This window comes from Xiphophorus couchianus, chromosome 12, assembly GCF_001444195.1.
Source record: "Xiphophorus couchianus chromosome 12, X_couchianus-1.0, whole genome shotgun sequence".
Taxonomy (NCBI): domain Eukaryota; kingdom Metazoa; phylum Chordata; class Actinopteri; order Cyprinodontiformes; family Poeciliidae; genus Xiphophorus; species Xiphophorus couchianus.
In genome coordinates this window covers 22,965,127-22,986,800 of record NC_040239.1, presented here as the reverse complement: position 1 = coordinate 22,986,800, position 21,674 = coordinate 22,965,127, and the positions used below count along the sequence as shown (strand labels likewise).

The window sequence follows — 21,674 nt, the reverse complement described above, 5'->3', positions numbered from 1 at the left end:
TGAGGTTTGATTTTAATTTTACAAATTTTCTGGAAAATGAATTATTTATACTTCAACAAAAAGTAACCTTATTTTATTCATTAAGCAAAGGGTTTTGACAACAAATGTGTTTTCTGGCTGGAGAAAAGGTTAGGACTTCCTTTTGATTGAAGTAACAGCAGTGACACATATTTTTGTAACTATCAGTTCACTTGAATACTTTTTTCCAGGCGGCAGAGTGACTCAAACTGCTGCAATCTTCTTCCTGAAGGTCCCAGACAATTTTTCAATCTTAGTCTTGTTTATACTCACTTTACAAGACTGACGCAGTGACGGTGTTTTAAGGATTATGCACCTGATGTGATACCCCTCCGTGTGAGTTTTAGCTATTTTAGGTGCGTGTCCAAGTTTAATCCTCACCAAAAACTATGTTCTATGAAATTGTATTTTCCATTAAATTTTAAGTATTTTCATTAGTATGAATTGTTAACGTAAATAATTTGAATCTCAAAATATTTGAAATTGACACCCATAAATATGTTCGAAACAAACAGGGCACTGGGGGAAGTTCTATTTTATTTTTATTTTTTTCAATGTTTTTGAATTAATCTGTCAATTGGCCATAATTTCCCTGCTATTGTATTGTAGGCTAAATAAATAAATAGGACTCACACACACACACACACACAGACATGGAAGTCTGTGCTTATGTTTCATGTGTACTCCTTGAAGCTTATGGTATGAGGCAGCAATCTGGGCAGTGTTTCACATGTCTTTCACATTCAAGAACAAGAGGGCAGAGAAATGATAAGAAGACAAAGAAATAGAATTTATTAAAGTGAGTACAAATAAAAAAGCCGAATAACACACAAGCATTATTACAAGCAAGGATACAAAACGTATTGAAACTCAATGTGTCAGTTTTCTTTATCTTATATTCATGTCCATTAAAACTGATGTTTGTCTTTTTTTATATATATATTTCAGTCAGTGTCAGTGCTCCTGAGAGTTTCAGTCTGGAATGATTTGATCTATGGGCTACATGAATAACAGCGTTTAGGGACTGAAGTGGCGAATGGAGAGAGAGAGACTGAAACAGAAATGTCAGGAAAACCCAGGGTAGTCGGTGACACTAGATCATGCCGAGCTGCTTCTTCAGCCTCTGAAGCTGCTCCATGCTGATGTTGTTACCGCCGCACACAACCACCACCACCGGGCCCAGGTGCTGTGCCAGCTTGCCCTCGACTTGCAGCCTTTTGATAATGTCACTGTACACAGCTGCCAGAGCGGCGCCGCAGGCAGGCTCCACCAAGATCTTTTCATCATCTGCAAAGAGAGAAAAAATAGACAGATCAGTTTCATGACTGATTTCTGAAGGTAAAGCCAGTATTTTACATGCACTGTACAAAAAGACACTTAACCGTTCTATGTCCCTGTCTGACCCTACTAGCTGTATCAAGAATAGCTTGAATTCAGAAGTGTGCATACATTTCTTTAGTATGTGGTTGGAATTGCCTGTGGAACTGCATGACTTGGGTCAGATGTTTTGTAGTCACTGACAATTCGGACGACTCCTTGGTACCCAGGTATTAACTTCCTCCATGATGTTGATTCAATATTTTATCATGTTGTTCTTTCCTGTCTGAGTCATCTGTTTTGGAAAACACTCCAGTTGCCCACAATAGCAAAGCACTCCCACAACATGATACTCCTGTACTTCATTCTTGGGACGCTGTTCTCAGGCTTGCAAATTTCTATGGGGGAATTTTTCTGCCATAATCCAAGAGCACACATGTTCAGTCTGAGAATGGGATTTCATGTCTTTCTTCTCAAAACTAGTAACGCTTGTTCTCAAAATTTCTCCTCTCTCTCACACAGAAGTGGGAAATGTCTGTAAGGAGAGACTGATAATGGCAGAAACATTCCCTCATACATATCCCATCCAAATATAATGATGGTGAAAATGACCAAACACTTTAAATTCATTACACTACAGGACCTGTTTTCAAAGAAAAATTAAGTTCTTTGTTTCTAAATGCGTTTGCAAACTTTTATCTGGCTTTTTATGCTTTTGGAGTGATGGCTTCTTCCTCCCTGACTGGCATTTTAGCACCAGCTGAAAGCCTTTTTTTTGCCTTTGATTCGCACATATTGCTACAAAACACCTTCGTTTTCTGGGAGACAAAAACCCATATCTTTTCTGAACAGTACAATGAGTGGACAAAAGAAAACCTGAAATGTCTCTGTGTGTGGTGTTTGTGGCATCAGCTGAATGTTTTCCCATCTCTTCTGCCCAGATGCAGGTTTCACTCACCCAGAAAGTGTTCAACAGCTCTCACAGCCTCCTGGTCAGTGACCACTTCTGAGAAAACCGTGTGCTCCTCCACTAGTCTCATTGTCTGAGCTGACACCCTCACCAGGCCCAGTGTGGTTGCAACACTGTGGGCACCAAAACACTAAATCAGTTGCGTCAGGAGGAGGAAAACGGGACCCGTGAACCAAGTGCAGTACCTTGTGATGGCAGGTAAAGTGACGAGCTCTCCAGCATTCATTGCTGCATTCAGGCTGTGTGCTCCCACGGTTTCCATGGCTACGATTGGCACGTCAGCCCAGTCGGCGCGGCGAAGCCCTTCTACCACTCCGTTCAGCAGGCCTCCGCCTCCCACCGACAGCACTATGGCTCCAGGCTTCTCCTTCAGATCGCGCTCCAGCTCCTTCACCAAAGATGTGTGTCCTTCCCTTCACAAAGCGAAGCTGCGATTTACACTAATGCGGACAAACTGTGGACGGTGCAGTTACGCGATGCAACTGCTCTAATGTCAAACGGTGTGCTGTTTTCGCGTAGTTGTGGCTGCGTTTGACACCTCGACGTCGACAATCTAACTCTTGTGAACAAGCGGTTAATGTTAACTGTGTGATATCTGAAATGTCCCCCCTCTATCATCCACTGCAGCTGTTCATGTTCCGGATGAGAGTACATGATGAGACAAGCATTACTGTTAGTAATGAACATGATGAGTTGGACTTTGATTTGAACCAGCAGTGCCTTGCCAAAGTATTCAAACCCCTTTAGTTCTTTGTCACATTTTGAAACATTGAAACCTCAAACTACATTTTATTGGGACTTTTCAAGGCAGAGAAACACAAAGTAAGTCAAAGAGAAAATATACATGGTCGCAAAATTATTTTACAGATTAAAAATCTAAAAAAGTATCTAAAAGTATGGCTTGTATTTGTGTTCAGACTCACTAAGCAAGTAGAAATCCCTTGCACTACATGTCTTTTAGGGTATGTCTAACAGTTTTGCACATTAATGTGTATTTACCCATCAGGTTGGATGGAGTTATACAGACTAGCATCTTTCAGATCCTGCCATAAATTCTCATTTGGATTAAGCATGATTCCACCACCTCCATGCTTCACTGTGAGCTTTATGTGTTCAGGACAACTTGGACATATGAATCACCTTCCTTTTTTTATTTTTTATTTTATTTGTGAAAAAAAAAACCAAGAAAAACTATGTCTTTTTTTCCTTTCACTTTAAATATATGCCCTGCTTTGTGCTGGTATCGAATCCCAATAAGGGCATTGCAAATTTTAGCTTTAGTTCTGAAGGTATAAATACTTTTGCTATGCTCAAAGAACTGACTCTGTCTCACCATATGAGCGGGTCGTCAAAGGGAGAGACGAATATCCAGCCTGGGTTGTTTGCCACAAGCTGCTGACCGTAACTAATGCTTTCATTCAGAGCCTGAAAAGGACGAGACACAACTTTGCTTACTCAGTTAAAATGACAAAAAACCTTTCAGGAAAAAAAAAACTTTATTAATGTTCATAATTTCAACTTGTTTTATCCCCTGCTTTGGTTAGGTGTAATAATCTATCCAGACATGATTTTTGAGCAATACTTTTCATCTTCTTCTGATACAAACTAGTTTCCTAAACATTTTATTTTGAATAAAATAAAGACTCAATTGGAACTACATTTGATTTTTACACACCGCTAAAAAAAAAAACTGATAATATTGACGTGATCACAGCTGAGTTAACCAACCTTTCCATGAATGACAACATTTGCCCCCTCGTCCTTCAGCCTCTCCACCGTCTGGTTGGGGGTGACACTTGGAACCACGATGGTTGCAGGAACCCCGAGCTGGCGGGCAGAATAAGCAGCTGCCATACCAGCGTTTCCTCCTGTTGAGACCCAAATCCTCAAATATTTTTTGTCTAGCTTCTAGTGCAGATATCTTAGTGCACTTGAAGTAAGAAACAAAACTTCAAGTGCTATTTCTCAGCAAGACATAGGAGGTTGAACTACGTAAATAATTTCCTACATATTAATGAAAATGTACATTTTCCCTGACAGATTATGTTACTTGTAAGTTAGTTTCGTCTTATTTCCAGTGTATTGAGATGTTTCCACTAAAACCTAGACCCAAAAATACTTGGTAAGATTTTGTGTTTTCACAATGTACTTACCTGAACAGCAGACAAATCTCTCACAACCTCGCTCTGCCCACTAAAAAAAAAAAAGAAACCCAACTCGGTCAGCACAAGTTCACAACATGTCTGTTTGTGCTGCTTGAATTGTTCCACACTGGTTACCTTTGCACTAGTTTCTTAGCATTATTCATATATATAAAAAAAGAAACAACAGAAGATTACTTACTGTCTTACAGAGATGACCAATGCCTCTGATCTTAAAGGAGCCTGCAGGCTGGGACGAGTCCAGCTTGAGATAAACAGAGGTGCCAGCCGCCTTAGTGAGAGCAATGCTCTGCCTCACTGGAGTGGTCATGTGAAGAGGCTGCATGGTCTTCATTTTACTGATTACAGACAGGAAGGGAAATGTTTCATCGGGACAAACATGTGACATTGTTTGCTGTTTAAGTCCACATGGAAACTTGGATCCTTTTGATTCTTTCCCCCCATCATTGCTCTCTGCTTTGAGAGTGCTTCAACTTACCAGAGCAGGACAGGGAATCAAGCAGGGGTTTGGATGTGACTTATCCTTAAAGCTCTTATATCTGGGCTTTCTGTATGTACAATGAATATATACCTGCTTTAAGAGTGGGCTTACCGAAGGAGACACACCTCCATCCAATCATCTGAAGGCATTCTGAGAAGCAGACCCCTCCCCAGTCACTGCCAGGACAGGATGGGGTGAAGATCAATGAGTTTACACCCAATGCATTTTATCCCATTCTTTCGAGCTGCCAAAACCTGTCAATATCAGATGTATTCATTTAGATTTTCAAGCAGTTTATTTTGTTCACCACCCAAAAGGGACCAAATACAGATCAAATAAAAGGACTCCTGCAGGCGGATCCTATTTAAAAATGCCTTAACTCTTGGGTCATTTCCCCACCTTTGAAGGAATACGTGACAGTTTTACGGTTAAGCATTTGCATGTTGTCCCCCCTCTAAAGGAGTTGTGCTCACAGCTGGCACTGCCAAAAGAGGTGAGACAATTTTAGCAGCTGCCAAAAGCAGGCTCTGGGCCGGACCTGGGCGAGTGGACGGTTCAAACCTGAATGAGCCGGAGTTTAGTCTGATGAGCCGGACACAGGGCTGCAAAATCTGTCTACTTGGCGAGCTGAAAATATCTGTCCAAGCTGAAAGCAAATTTGTTTTAAACATGATGCAAGCAGTGTTGACATTTACTCAGCTTTTCAGTTCTGTGGGGCTTTTTTGTTCTTTTTTTACATGGACTTTTATCTGCCAAGGCCTGTTTTTTTTTTTTTAGTTTAAAGGAGAAAAATATTCTACCAAATTTGTTTAAACACTTCTATGTGTTACATAATGAACAACCTGATTAACCTATGCTATTATTTATTATTTATTAGATCTAATTCAATACATGTGTCACTCTGTGTGAAAGAAAGCGAAATTATTCTATCAGCTGGAAACAAATCTAAGGCTTGAAAAAAGTAATTATTCTGGATTCTCTTTCTAAACCCTTTCTTGAAAGGCATTGTCGAGTGAGAAACCTGATTTAGTCAAACACATTCAAGAGAAAAGGTGGATTGGGGTCTCAGTCTTATCTAACGATTACCAATCAAGAATTCCTCTGATCAAAACTATGCTGCTTATTCAATATTCTTATCCTTCCTTAAGGTGTGATTTTAACAAAGTTTAAGACACATAGGCTGAAAATTCTCCATTAGAATTTGTGAAATGTTTTCAGTTAATATGTATCTATGTATTTATGCATTTTCCTATTTTTAAATCGACAGCTACCATGACTGTCAGTCACCAGGTTGGAGGCTTCCTGGCTAAAGATTCTCACACCACCTCCTGGTGAGGATCTGGACTTGCAAGAAATATATGAATCTGGTTTCATTGCACATTAGTGCAATCTGTGTTTTCAGAACCAGAACTGTGCAAGCAGTTATTAGAGATATAACATTAGAAATGGCAGCATAGTTAATGTGATGGCCAGCAGCGTTTTATAGCAAGAGGACATCCAGTCTGACTCATTTGGAGTCGCTCTGCCATGAAAATGTGCCTGTGTTGATTTTCTGATTTATGCACTGGCACAACAACTGAACGGATTACATAAAATCATTAGGTGCATCTATTAAACAAAAAAAAAAAAATAGAGACCCCAAATGGCACCTTATTTATAATCTTTCCGGCAGTGTTTCCTGCTAGGCCAAAATGACCACTTTATGGAATGAATTGATGCCAGATCCTTGAACCACAGACCACAACTATGGTAATATTATTTTAAGTATACTCCATTTCCATGAAAGTAGCTGTAAATAAAAAAATTAAAAAAATAACTGCTTACATGCGTCTTAGTGACCTACAGCAGCAATAAAATATCAGCTAGAAGCAAGTAAAACACAGTTATCATCTCGTTCATTGAGCAGTGAACTGTGTGCCTTTACGCTGCAGAAAGATGGAGGAATACATGAAGATTCACTACTTTCAGTAACTTAGATTACTGTTGGAAAATATTTGGTGGTGTCAGGGGCGCCGCCAGGAATCTTGGGCCCCCTGACAAAAAATTTAATTGGGCCCCACCACGCAGCTGCAGTTACAATTTTCTGACCTATCAAAAGCGTCACAATTTTAAAGGCTTGCAACTACCTTGCTTTCTTTGGTCCCATAACTAGCACAATATTTACTGCTCATGAATTTTACATGCAGCAGTCCACATACAGTATACAAGTAGGTTGCTTACATTTTTTCTATTAGTTTTAGATTACTGAAATGTCTCTCCCCTTGAGCAACAGCCAAAAGCAATGTGCAAAATACACATAAAGCAATCCAACCCCTTAGAATTGTCATAACTTGTCCCCCCTATATGCGCCCCTGGGTGGTGTAGTTGGAGGTGTGGAAGCTAACAATGGGACAGTGATATGTTGAAGTTTATGCATGTTTATGGTAGCGACAAGTAGCTTACACCCATTCGTTTGCTGAGACACCGACTCTCGGCAAGACAGGCAATGTGTCTTTAAGGCTCCACTTCTGAATAACCTTTTTCATTTTTCTGACTTCAGATTAATAGAAAATCAGTTACTTTCCCAGTGCTGTCGCCGAGGTTTTTGTCGAGTTATAGAAGAAAGAGTTGGAAAGGCCGCCAAATCATGAAGAAACCACCACTAAGGTCCTAAAACTGCAGATGTTGGCCAGTAGCATAAAGACATTTACACAAATGTATCATTTGTTTATCATAAGTCATATTATTATTGTGACATTCACCCACGTCATTGCATTTCACACGTTTTCCCACTATTGTGTCATGATAATAATAATAATGTATTTGTTGCCAACTAGCAAGCCCACCACAGACGGTGCTCCAGACTTTCTGCAGTGGTGTGTCAAGCTTTTTTTTCCCCCATTAAGTGCAAAGTAGTAGCAGCACAAGTGGCAGGCTTGATTGAAATAAGGTGGGGATAGTGGAGCTGATAAAAGTCCAACATGACTGAGACAGAAGATAGAGTCTAGAGACCAAAATCTCCAACACTATGGCACTAACTCCTGCTTTTATAGAGGTACTGATGATCAGCTAATCAAATGCTTTTATTAGCAGCGCCTAACTGCTACATTTCCTCTTGAATCTAATAGAAGCAGAAAGAAGAGATTTCCTTTCACACATTTTAAATTCATGTCCGTTTAATAACTAATGACAGAGTTCTGTTGTACACTTTAGGTTTCATTTAAAACGCTTTTGAACCAACTCAGCTGACTGATGTCCTGATATGTAAACCCACAGAGTTTTTCTTGTGACATAAAAAAAACTTGTTACATTGAACATCTTAAAAGTTCCCTAAAAATGTTCCTTTTAATATCTAATATCTAGTGTTAAGCATAGCCTAATGGTTCATGCATGGCAATGTAAAAGATTTCCCACTGAGCATGGGCCAGCTTATGCAGCAAAGTTCGTGTTTGATTTGTTTCTTTCAAACAGTTGCAAGTTCATATATTTTACCAGTAAACTTAATTTCCAGTAATTTTACGTGCAATGCTGTTCAGTTGAAAGGACGTGTAAAAAAATTAAAATTTGTCCCAGGAGATGATTGGAAAATAAAATCACAACATGAATTATGCGCAATTTTTTTTTTTTTTTCAAACAGTTTACAAAGAGTTGATCATTCATCCGCACACTTAACCGATGCATTATGGCCTGACTTAGGAACTTTATCCTTCCTCTGTGTGCGCAGCAGATCCGCTGTGGCAACAGGGGGAGAGAAGGAAGGAGAAAAAAGGAAAGAAAAAAAAAAGGAAAAAGATTTGACAACATGGCGCACTTTCCTTGAGGAAAGTTTCTCCTGAACAGCGTATGCAGCTCAGCTTTTCGTGGACTTCCTTTGGCGCTTATCGACCATCTTCTACCACGCAAAGAGGACTTTCTTTGGACAAACTTTGAAGAACTTCTTGCTGCACACACACACGCACGCACACGCCAAACTCGACACTAAATCTGCAGAGACTGGGATGGGATGAGACCGATAAGCCGTTATACAAACACACGCAGTCAGTCAGGATGGAGAAGCAAGCGACTCTGAAAGAAAAGGTAAACAGCTTTCCAGAACAATGGCTTTGCGCGTTTCCCTTTTTCTTTTCTTTTGGGTCCGTTTTATTGCTCCGTGTATATTTTGCGCTTCATCCAGGGGAGAAAATTCCAAAATGACCTCGTAAAAATCTATCGATTTTCCAGCCGTGCGTCCTGGGCTGCGCGGTGGACGTCTGGGGACTGCTGGAGCAGACACTAAACAGCATGAAAGGGTTTTGTTTTATTATTATTTAAAAAGGTACAATCGTGCAAAACACGTATTATTGTTGTTTTAGAAGCTTGCCTTGCCTACATAGTCTGTAGCAGAAAGTTAGTTCCCTCATCATCCCCTCAATCTGACCTCTCTGTCTGCATGATTAAGTCTGAGTGGACTTGAATGGATCTCCGTGTTGGAAGTATGCGTGTATGACGTGCATGTGTGTGTGTGTGTGTGTGTCCTGTGTTGGTGCAGGCTCTCATTATCTCTCCCATCTCCACCCTTCCTGCCAGTGCTGCCCACATACAGAAGGCAGCCCCCAGTGTGCTGCTGCAGATTCCTAGGAGAAAGCTGCATGGGACCTCTGATCCATTATAGATCCGTCTCCTGACACTTCATTGGGTGCATGTTGGCATGGGTGACGCCTGCAGAGTGGATGTCACTCACCCGCTGGATATGTACGTTTACTCAAAGCCTTAAAGTCTACCATAGAAACAGCACAGAGTTTCCAGGTTACCTGCAGCTCTATTAAGGTGTTCACCAATGTTCACATACTTACCGTGCACAGAGACTAGCGAGCCCTTTGATTAGCAGCGATGCTGCATTGTAACTTTGCTTAATGTTGAACTTACTTGATCCACAGAGCTCTCATTTCAGCGGGTCCTCTCTCTCTGTGGGCCTCTGGAAGTAATTACCAAGCTTGCCCTATCCCACAATTCAGCTGGAGGAGGTGTGGTGAGAAAAGAGGTGCAGTGGACGCTGGCTCCAGAAATGAGAGGCCGAAGATGGATTTCTGGATTTAGTAACTCTTAGCAAATGTTTTAATGTTAACAACTCTAACCTACATTGTGTAATCAGTCGGTTATTGCTGGTTGGGTGCAGTCGCTGGAGACCTTGAGTCAGGTTAGCTGCTCCGAGAGGGACTGAGGCAACAGGAATAAACGAAACACAGCAATACAGGAGGACTCAGGTTAAGCCAAGAAGGAGGAAATTCGTCTGTGTCTTTATTGGGTTCAGTTTTACTCTGCTGATGCCTGTTTGAACAGCTGGGTCCAGATAAATACAGTTTTAACAGATGTAAGCAGCAGAAGCACATTGGACTGAGCTGCAGTTTCAAGACATTTTTTGAAATGGATATTTTTATTGCACTACTATAATCTCACACAGCGCTTCTTTTGCATGAATTACAGCATCAACACAGCACGGCATGGAGATTAACCTATAGCTCTGCTGAGGTGTCCAGGAAGCCTGGGTTGCTTTAATGGCAATGTTTCGTTTGACTGCATTGTTAATATAAGATAAGATAAGATAAGATAAGATAAGATAAGATAAGATAAGATAAGATACTTTATTGTCCCTTAAGGGAAATTTCTTGAGAGCAGAAGTGCAAGATACAGACAATAAGATACTGACATAAACGTACAGTACAGATCATAAGAATACAGTTTGGACCGATTTAAATGATTTAAAACATCAGTCCCACCTAATAAAAATGAATATATAAAATAAAAACAACTTGAAGGAGTGCCATAAAAGGCCTTCCTTTCATCCTCTGAATGCAGCGTTTTGCTTACGGTAATAATTCATAAACACCGAACAGAATATGTGCTTGTTGACTGAGGTGTCGCACATGTTCCTCTTAAAAATGGTCTCTAAAGCATCTTAATTATTGGGCCAGGCAAGTTTATGATCCAATCAAGCACAGGGATACTACAGTCTTCAAAGCAGGAATTTGTATTTTTGGAAAATGAAACCAATATCTCCATAACCATGAAGTGCTCATGACGTTTCCTACTGAGACAAGATACTTTGGACATTGTCTGTGGTTTAAAAGTGGCTTAAGTCATGAAGGTGACAGTTGTAGTCCATGATTCGGATCCGTCTGTATTTGGTGCTGGGTTGGATGGCGTCATGAACTCTTCGAAGTGCAGCCTATGTCAGACACCAGAAACTGGTTTGAATAAACTGCTATGGGGGAGACAGTGATACAGAACACATGGTCAAATTATCACAGAAATGATTAACCAGACACAAAATTAGCCTTTCTCATGAATACTAGAGAGAAGCGAGCAAAAGAGAGAAGCTGGGATGTGATGATTTCAAGAGATTGGACAAAGAAGAATAGTCAAAGACTTTTTTACTTCAGTTTTGAGAAATGTTTTTGGTGAAAACTTGTGTGCTGCCCTGACTGCAAAGGGGATTATTCAAATTTTTGATCAGGGTGCCAATAATAGTGCCAGCTATGACTTGACATAAAACAAACAACAAAAATTAAAGGTTTGATGTTTCTGAAATGTTCAGTGAAAGATTGCGCAACTTCAAAATTATGCTTATTGCAGCTTTATTTTTAGGCATTTTGCAAATTTTTACTGTTGATCACAATCAGTTTCTATAAGACAGAAATATTTTATAATAACTAAAGTCATCTTAGACTCTTTTAAAGTCTGTTAAATTTATATAGAGCAGGACACAACTCATTTGAAAAAAAGCACTAATATGTAGATGAAAAATTTCAGGCTCTCCATGTTTCTATCAGCAACTTTAGAATCTCAATAGTTAAAAGTACCACATATAGGAGCCACTGTTTTGTTTTGTTAACACCTGAATTTAGGTGTAGAATTTGGCTTTTTTTTAAAAACTGAAGATCTGCATTTGATGCGAGAAGAAAGGCGTAATTTGTGCGACTCTCTTTGATGCCACCCTTCATTAACATTCCCTCACACTTCAGCTGCTGTTTGTTTGTGTGGACAGCAGGCGTTTTGGCAGCCAGAGCTCAGCACAGGAATATCCAGGTTTATTTTTCTGCTTGTTGTGGTTTACCAGAGCGCTCGTTGGAGCACAGCCTTTGTTAACAAAATTAGTTTCACCTGTGGTCCTGGGAAAGGGGGCAAAAAAACCCCTGCTATGTTCTTTGTTGGCACGTTTTCTAGTCAAGTTAATTCGTCTCTCTTTCTATTTCTCCAGTTTTCTGTCTTTGGTTCTCGGACAGCGAGAAGGCCCATCCGGTGCGTTGCCGTGGACGACGGGTCGCGGTGTGCACTAAGCAAGGCTGAGTTCATGGAGAAAGTGCGGCAGAGTAACGAGGCGTGTCAGAGGGGCGACTTCCAGGAGGCTGTGTGTCTGTACGGCGATGCTTTGCAGGCCGACCCACAGAACTGCATCCTGTACAGTAATCGTTCAGCAGCGTTCCTCAAGCTGGGTCAGCACCAAGCAGCTCTGGAGGATGCTGAAAAAGCCTGTGGACTCAATCCCAAGTGGCCAAAGGTAAGGATTCCTGCTTTTCTTTTCCCCCGCAAAATTTATGAGTATAGGTGTGGCCATACACCTACATCACGGTCCAGTTCCAAACCGAGTTATTGGGTCATGGTGCACTACAAGTTTGGTACAGTTTCTTGTATATTCATATTCATATTCATAGCAAAATGAAGCAAATGCAACAACCAAGTACTTGGTTTCTTTTAACAGGGAACTCTACGTTAGCAACAGCAAATAATGCCTAACTCTAAGGTACAATGTATAAGCTTGTAATTTCTTTAAAATAAAACCTTTCTGAAATTCTCATGCAGTTTAAGAGGAAGAGACAGTTCTGTCGTTGTGTGCACTGTACTAAAAGTAACTGTTGTTTCCTGACTAGCTTTTAGCAGTGCTGAAGAGAAATTCTGCTGTCAGTGATTCACAAGCTAAAAACAAAGGTAAACTACAGCCATAAGAAGAAGACTGGCTTTAAATACAAACTACACAAAATATGTGGCGAACAATCTCAGGACTCACTGTGTAACCTGAAGCAGAGAGAACCAGGAACAAGTTTTAGTCGCCATCTTTCTCTGAGGTCAGAACTTCTAATGATGAAACAGAAGCTAACCTTGCTGCTCCCCATTTGTTAATCAAACCAAAGTGGAATATGCTAACTGCTATGCTCAGTGACAAGCTAACAGCTGTTAGCAATTTTACTTAGTGTAGTTCTGTTCTTATGTGCTAAGGAGCATATCCACTACCAGTATTACATGTGAAAATGGCTCAATAAAATCAAAACCAGGAGTCAAATAAGTACTTTACTACTGAAGCTAGTTGTACTTTTGAAATGGGCAGAAGTCATATTGGAGACGACATTGTCACTCAGATGTTCCACTTTTTGTCCAATTTTCACTTCAATTTGTAACTTGAACATTTGTGATTTCAAATGAAAATTGAATGCGAAATTAAAGCACAACCTTCATCCAAACATGCATGGCCAGTGAGAAAAACTGACTTTTTTTTTTATCCTTTTAAAAAAAGATCAAAGTGAAAAGTCACGAATATTTAACACTCACTTACCTGATGTTACAATGTTTGAACACTAGAAGTCACTTGTTAAAAAATAATTAGTGTTTATTAAGTGTTTGACAATGCCTTGTAGAGTATTTAATGTTGCTTATTAAACTTTATTTGGAGCTGCAAATATTGCATGACAAGCTCTAAAGTTTAAAAAATAACTTCAGATTTCAAGGATTTAAAATAAATACAGAAGCAGCATGTTGTTGTATAATTATTTGGCTGCCCATTCACTCTCCCCATGTCACAGGTACCACCATGTCATTGTTCTCTGATGATGAGAAAAAAAAAAGATAAATAAAAAAAGTGGTTGATGGGAGTTCAGCCCACATTTCATTACCTTCGATTCCTGCACCGTTTTGGTGTGGAGTGCTTTAAATGTTAGCTTAATCAACTAATTTTTTGTTGGTTAACAAAATCCAATGAAAAAACATGCGAACCCTCTCAATAAGTGATGTATGGACCATAAGATTCAGTATGACTATATGTACTATTACACCTCTATCTATTAACATTTGTTTTCTGGGTGATGTCTCATTAGAGCATATGCTTCAAGAATAAAAAATCTGTTAAGCTAAGTCAGACCTTTGACCTCCACACCTTTGAAAATTGGAGCTTCCCCACAACTGTTAAACAACCTGATTTTATAATCATAATACAAAGTTACACTTCAAAAGAACAGCTGATGATGATAATCACTTCTGAAAATGTAACCAACAATCATAGCTCCACAGTTACAGTAAATCAGTATTATGCTACAAGCTAATAGATCTGTTTTTCTCAGAAGATCAAGTCGTTTTGTCTTCAGTTGCCAGTGTTTCAAATTCCAATCACATTTCCACTCCTCAGCTGCCGTTTTGTGACGGCTGATCAATACAAACTTTTCTGGGCTCTTGTCTTTGATCATGTCCGGGCCATGAGCACTAACCTGCGATGGATTTCACATTACTCACCCACAGAGATCACTGGCGCACCGATCCCTCTCAGTGATAGAAATGCATTGATTTCATGATTTAGCATGGAGGGATACTTTTGTCTTTCAAAAGAGAGATTGATGATAATGTGGTGGAGTGCTATCGATGATAATTTGTCGCTACCAGTGATGCATCAGGGGACACCTCCTCTTTAATCTGGGGTTGTGTGTCTCCAGGAGCTCCGGTAGGCTTCCTGTTCTCTGACAAAGTGTTGAAACTGTGTCCCTTTGAGTTAATTGAGAAATGCTGCAAACACCAATCCAAACAACGATTGCTTTATTTCTGGCTGTGAATTTCTACTTGTGCACTTAAATAAAATATGTCTAGAATATTTAAGAGAGATTTTATAACACTCTTTTTTTGTAAAGAGAACAAATTGTAAATGAAAATTCTAGCCAAAACAATTCAACTCCTTTTATATATGCCATCCAAGTACAAAGAAACCTTTGTGGTATTACTGGGGGATGGTTGGCTTAATCTGGGTTGTGTAGCTGTGCTTTTTCTTGGATTTAGTGTCTGACAGCCTCAACACCCGTTCAGAAGTTTGGATTATTGGGGTTGCTGTCAATGTATACCTTGACCCTCATGTTTTACACTTCAGCATGAGGCAAAGGGATTACCACGTCTCTGGTATTGGCATTTTGTGCAAAGATGTTTAGGTTTCAAAGCATGAGGTTTCTTGCGTTAACACTAGGGGTCATTGTTGCGCAAGAGAAGCAGTCAAATTAATTTCCTTTTTGATTTTCTTTTCTCCAAAGGTACATAAAACTAAAATGTCAATGTGGTACAGGTTTTATTTTTACTGCAGTAAATATTTTTAACACTTATGATGACTAAGGCAGGGATTTCTACAAGTTTCTTACTTTGACTTTTTCCACATCACTTAAGTTAGTGCTGTTTTTTGAATGATTTGTGCAGTTCTACAATCTATTTGCCCCCTTAAATGGTTCTTTTGTTTCTGTTTTTTAGATAATAAAATAAAACCTAATGTAAGAAAAGATAACCTTAATAAATACAAAAAGCATATGAGATAATAAAAACATTTGAATTTGATGGAAGTCCAGTCTTTTTTACACCACATTGCCCACTTTTGTGTTCTTCTTTTTAGCCATTTAGAGATTGACTTGCTGTTTTGGTTTGGATCACTACTTTGCAAGAACTCTAAGGTTATAGTCACAAACTCACATCGTGCTTCCACGCTTTTCTTGCTGAAGGGTGATGTCATGAATTAGCAAATCTCCCAGACGCTAACACTACTAAAATATTTCACTGTATGATGACTTATGATGTTCTTTTTCAGAAATGCAATGTTGTTTTTACACCAAATGTAATACTACACACACTCACACACCTTACAAGAAGTTTCACTTTGTCAGATCACATACTGTAATATTTTAGAAAACTCATGGGGGATCCTCAATGTCTTTTCACAGATCAATCTCTTTGTTTTTTCTTTTTTGATATAAATTGGTTTTGGTCTTGAACCTTTATTATGGGATAAATAACTGACCAGTATTTTTCTATTGTTAAATCGTGAACACTTACCTTAGCAGAGGCATCTGTGGCTTGAACTAGTTAGTAATTGATTCTATAAGTTAGGAAGTACTCATGCCGGGTGGTACCAAATGAAACTGAAAAATGTGATTATTCACAGGTAATTGATAATCTTTCTTAGAGGGGTAATTATATTGTCACATGAGCTCGGTTGGTTTGGATAGTGTTTTTAAATTGAGAATTATGCATTATGTTTACTCACATAGTCTTCGTCTTAATTTAAAAAGTATTTTATTATGAAACATTTACGTATGACAAAGCAACAAAAATTAAATTAATGAGAGAGGTAAATACTTTTTAACAGCATCATATTGCCTCTCTGTGCATTAAGCTATATTCTGCATGAGTTGTCTATGAGAATCAATTAGTAATGTTGGTCTGGCTTCGGCCTCGGGGAAAGCGAGCCTGGATGTTGTGCAGTCCATCTGCTGTGCCTGGATGTTTAATGAAGAAACGGGGATTAAATCACAGGAGTGTGCTGGCATTCGGATCCTGCGCGAGTACATAATATCATCAATCATACCTCCCCGTGACTGCACTTCTGCGCTGGCCCATCAAACAGTGACAGGCGTGGCGCTGCCGCCCCGAGCACGAGCGAGCGGGCCCACCCTCCCGAAGCCCAGAGCCAGCCTGTAAAAGAACTCCCCGTCTAATCTGTCACCTCTTTGTGCTTTGACTGCCAGAAAACACATTCTGGGAGAAGAAGGAAAATGTGTGGTTAAATGACCCAAGACAGCTTTAGGCCCCTTTTGTGCCTCTCCTTCTTACTGAATATAAAAAGCTTAAATGGAACAAAATAGAGTGCTGTTTCATAGACAAGGGGCGCACACGTCTGTGTCTGCTCACATTCAGCCCCATGTTGGATGGAAAATCTGTGGCGTATGACCGAGCTTCTCTTCCTGTGCCTGAATCATTTAGAGGTACAAAAGGAATGCTGCTGTTGCAGAGTCTTGCACTTCAGCGTTTTGATTGATGTAAGAATCAGCCATTTATCTGTGGCGGGAGGAAGAAATCTCAGCCTTAGTTTGCTCTGAGTGCTGTGCTCTGTAATTCTTTGGTTTGCCTCAAGTGTCCTTGAGGTTCACATCAGTGATCAGGAGGACTGCGCTCTTTCTAGACTGAATCCCAGTGTGTTTGTCTCCTCCATCTGGTCCCTCCCTCTTAACGCTGCTGTTCCAGTGACAAGTTAAACAAACAGCCCTCTCTGCTATCAGGCCTGAGCATTGACAGGGGAGTTTCAAGGGACCTGGAATAAAAACCTGGCAGCGTGGCGCCAGGGGAAACATCACCATCATCTTCATAGCTTCTGATTATGGGCTATAATGGTGCTTATCAGGGGGCTTTCTGCTTCTTAAATCTTCCTGCCAGAGTTGCAAATGAAAGCCACTAATAATAAGGGCGAAACACCATCAGATTTTCAGATGAGGTTCCAACATATTTTTTCAATGAATGCCATCATCTGGATCAATTTCTCTGTTTTACCACCATAAAATATCCATTTACATCCCAGCGGAGGGGCCCTGGGCTTAGCAGAGACAATGGCTGTTTGCACTGGAAAAGGTCACGGTGTGTGGAGCGTTGAAAGTGGACTTTAATTACAGCAGCACCATATCCAGTAATTGTGCAGGGAGTGGGTGCTGACACCCAGATAGTGCTTAAAGCCTCTGTTTCTTGGTCTGCCAAGTGATGCTGCTGGATATTGTTTTTAATGTAGGCTAAAAGCAACATCACTTTCAGTGGTTCTGAATGTGCAGGACCAAAATTGTCAAGCACTTTCGGGTCACAATTATTATTATTATTATAGTTTTTCTAAAAATGTACAAATAAACTTACCGTTTCATGTTTTAATGGAACAAATTGTCAATTTCTAAATTATTGTAGAACCTTATTTGGTGTATTTTGGGTTAGAAAACATTTGTAGTTTGTGCTGAGCAACAAGAGCAGGACATGGGACACTCTTTCTCTAAAGCACTTGCTGTGTTTAACCAAATTTAAGAAATTAGTTCAATCAGATCTGCTTTTAAGTAAAAGTTACTTGATTTCTGGGGTTTTGCTTATTTCTAACTTAAAATGTGGTTAATACAATATTAATACTTAGTGTTGTATTTAACATTTTAAATTTTTCCAACTTTTTGACATAGGTGTCCATCTGCTAGTGGTAGGTGAGCCACATTTGTACAATTCATAAGCTGGGTTCAGAAGCCACATGCAATCATGAAAAGTGCTGCAAATGTCCCCCAGGCCACACTTTACACCGCTGATAGGAAGAACCAGAAACAAACTGCATGTGTTTGATTCGACAAGCTTGTGTTTTAGCTGCTGTTGGTGGTGTTCTTCTTTCCATGTGAGAGAAACCCTCTGAGGTATAACGCCCGTCAGACTTCTAAAACATTTATCTTCTCATCTTAGCATGTCTAAATAATAACACATCTTTAGGTCACTGATTATCCATCTGCATTTTTAAACATGTATTGAATATATCCTGCAAAAGTATTTATGTCTCTTGAACTCTTCCACATTTTGTGTTTATTTTATTCGCTGCATGCTTTTAGATATCTTTTCCACATGTACATTTATGTTTAGTCACCTTACTGCTGATTCCCCTAGAATAATATCCAGTGCAATCTTTTGCCTTCAGAAGTGATGTAATTAGAAAAGAGTCCAAATGTGTGTAATTTCATATCAGTATAAATACAGCTGTTCCCTAAAGGCCTCAGAGATTTGCTATAAACATTTGTTGTAAACTCAAGACAAGGCAGGTTTATTTGCATAACACCATCCATATCCCAGGCAGTCCAAAATATTTCACAGAAAGGGAGGTGATGTTTTAAAGCTGCAGTATGTAACTTTTATAAACAAAATTTATTTATTTATTTAACATATTTATTAAAACTGTCACTATGTATGTAGGGATGGGTATTAATATTTTTCCCTCAATTGCTCTCCCACTTTGTCTATCTTGACTGGCTGTAACTTTGAATTTTGACTTAAGTTTCAGAATTATATCCACATGTTTTGCGTGTATGCACAGCCATAACTGATGCGTGCATAAATATTACAAGTATTTCAGTCAAATGTAGTCTGTCTTGGTGAATTATTTTGAAAATACTTGTGTTGTTGTACACAAAATGTTGTACTCATGCAGTTTCATGTTAGAGTGGTGTGATTTCTGAAGATTGACTTTGGTGACCGGCAAAAAAATAGGATAATTTCTAAGTTTGGCTTTGCGGACGTGAGCCACATTGCGTTGCTCACATGTTTGCATATTTACTGCAGAGGCTGCATCGTGGCATTAAAATGGGACTGAACATAGCAATATTTTGGGTGTTAAGTGAAAGCAAAAAGTGTGAAAATCTGGACCATACCTTAATATTAAAAACAACCTGGAAAGAAGTCATTGCCTCAAGTGAAGGAGCTTAAGTAACTACTGTCATGAAGTGCGGCGTGAGGTGGTGAGGCAGACACTGAGGACCCAGGTTGCTGTGCGAAAATGCTAATTTTTAATGATGTCCAAAATCCAAAAAACCAGGCAGCACAGCTGAGTGGAAGGTTAAGGCTCAACACTGGTAGCAACTTGTGAACGAATGGACGACAGACTAAACAGCGCGACAGATTAGACAAGGACCCGATGATGAACAAAGAACACAGGTGGGGTTAAATACACAGAGGGTAATCACTGAACGAGACACACCTGGGAACACTCGAGTAGACAGGACAACACGGAGACTCAAAAGACACAGAAACCCAAAATAAACACACAGAAAAACTCAAATCAACACAGAGAAAGCCCAAATCCTTACAACTACAACTACAATTGTCTATCAATGGTAATTATGATGCTTCCTCGATATGTGGGAGTATAAAAAGCTTGGTGAAAAAGTAGTCTGTCTACTGTTCAGTCCTCGTCTCTGGTCATGGTTTAAGTCTTACGGACAATAGAACATGGTACTGAATGCAAGCACCAATTTATTTCCTCAGTACGTTGTTAGAACTTAAATATACAGAAAAGATGACGGTGCATGAGAAAGTTGGAAGTTGAGCTACTAGTTCTCTGCATCTAAAGGAATTGGCCATCTTGGTTCATCCTATGGAGGAGAAGATGTGGAAAAACGATGCACCCCTTTTTCTTCTGGAGATTCTTTGGATTCCCAGAATAAACTGGAGTGTTGCTTGAGAATGGCACCTGGATTTCCTTCCTGCACTTCTTATCTGATCTCAGATAACTGGAATATGATAGTAGACTTATTGGAAAACTAGATGAGTGGTTGGATCTATCATAGTTTTGAAAATTTTAAAGGATTTTCTGGCACTTGTGACCTTTATTGAACAGTAATTTAACAAGAAAGACGTTGGAGAGAGATGGGAAGATGTGCACCAAATGGGCCAAGACCAGGAACTAAACCCAGCACAGCGGATCTTAAGGGATTTAACTTCTCTACTATATGCGCCTTCATCTCTCCTGTAATGTAAAATGTTTTTGGAAAATAACTAACACAAACTGTGTTTCTCTTGTCTGAATGATATTGATGAAGTGGAGCCATTTTCAGATGTAGGAGAACAGACAGCCCTTCGGAGGAGGGCAGCACCTGTTGCATCCTCAGTTGACATTAATGGCTGTCCAACAATCTGCTTTCAGTTTCAAATGTAACCATTTGCCACTTTAGTCAATTGGAGGTGAAAGTCCTGCTGTTTTAAAATTAGACACTCATTACAGCATCAAGATATATTGCAGTGCACCAACCAGTCTGTCTAGACAGAGGGATGTTACCTGCCAACGTTACTTCAAGCTGGATTGACACATATCTGTGGAGACAGAAACACAGAAGTGTCTTTCTTCTAGATGTATATGCTGCTTGTGTAGTTAAAGCAGTGAATAATACATCCTGTTACCCAAAGGATAGAGGTTTGTTCCTCCATGGTTCCTCAGCCTTTCCTCCACAAGTTGTTTACAATGCATCACTGAAGGTTATCCTCATCAAAACTTAAGAAAATGCTAATTTGTTGTGTATATTTGGCCAAAAAAACTTTGCAACTGAAAACTGAAGCAACTTTGTAAAAATATACTATTAACCAATCCTGAGGAAATGTTTTCTGTTCTTCTATTTATTCTGCAACAGTTTGCAACTGTTGCTCAATGCAGAGCCACAACTCTGTTGCAAAGTTATTTACGTATTTGTAACCCCTTCAAAGTGCATCTTGTAGTTTGCGTGTCGATAACCTGAGTTTCAGGAATTTTTACAAATGTACTCCGAGATAAACTTCATTACAATGCCATAATTAAAAAAGAAGCTAGGAAATGACAATACAGAGGCAAAAATCTCTATCTAAATCATCCTGTGGCACTGAAATGGGAAGAAATGAGATGAGCTTGACAGAGGTGGAGTGAAAATGATAGACTCATTATGATTTTATAGCTTAAAGAAATATGTCAGGCTTCAATAGCCTAGAAATTCTAGCATAAAGTCTCAGATTTAAATCCTTTCCCACTGCGCATGATAATGAAACTGCATAATATATTCTGTGATTAAAGTCATGTTCGAATTTAAGAGTGCAGAGAAAAGTCAGATTACAACGTGCATGAAAAAATAAATCACCTCGGCCAAAGAAATGTTATGGTATTCTATAATTTTCTGGT

General features: G+C 39.4%; 2 protein-coding genes across 4 annotated transcripts in view; one reads left to right on the top strand and one right to left on the bottom strand.

The window, feature by feature from the left end:
• Positions 1–813: 813 nt before the first annotated feature.
• Positions 814–5,000, bottom strand: LOC114154127 (L-serine dehydratase/L-threonine deaminase). 2 transcript variants are annotated; one of them, XM_028032934.1, is made up of 8 exons: positions 4,946–5,000; positions 4,649–4,805; positions 4,459–4,498; positions 4,034–4,173; positions 3,639–3,730; positions 2,491–2,718; positions 2,294–2,418; positions 814–1,305 (listed from the first exon to the last, which is right to left on the bottom strand). In XM_028032934.1, exons 2-8 carry the CDS (start codon positions 4,799–4,801, stop codon positions 1,112–1,114), a joined length of 972 nt encoding a protein of 323 aa, XP_027888735.1. In that variant the 5' UTR covers positions 4,802–4,805; positions 4,946–5,000; the 3' UTR covers positions 814–1,111. The 2 variants fall into 2 exon arrangements, with proteins under 2 accessions (XP_027888735.1, XP_027888734.1); XM_028032933.1 differs by lacking the exon at positions 4,946–5,000 and having other exon boundaries at positions 4,649–4,923.
• Positions 5,001–8,732: 3,732 nt separating this feature from the next.
• The window catches only part of LOC114154497 (tetratricopeptide repeat protein 28), a 236,403-nt gene continuing 223,461 nt past the window's right edge, over positions 8,733–21,674 (top strand). For both annotated transcript variants that reach the window (XM_028033627.1, XM_028033626.1), the window contains exons 1-2: positions 8,733–9,004; positions 12,165–12,464. In XM_028033627.1, the coding sequence (XP_027889428.1) occupies positions 8,975–9,004; positions 12,165–12,464 (330 nt within the window). In that variant the 5' untranslated portion in view covers positions 8,733–8,974. The remainder of the gene's footprint in view (positions 9,005–12,164; positions 12,465–21,674) is intronic.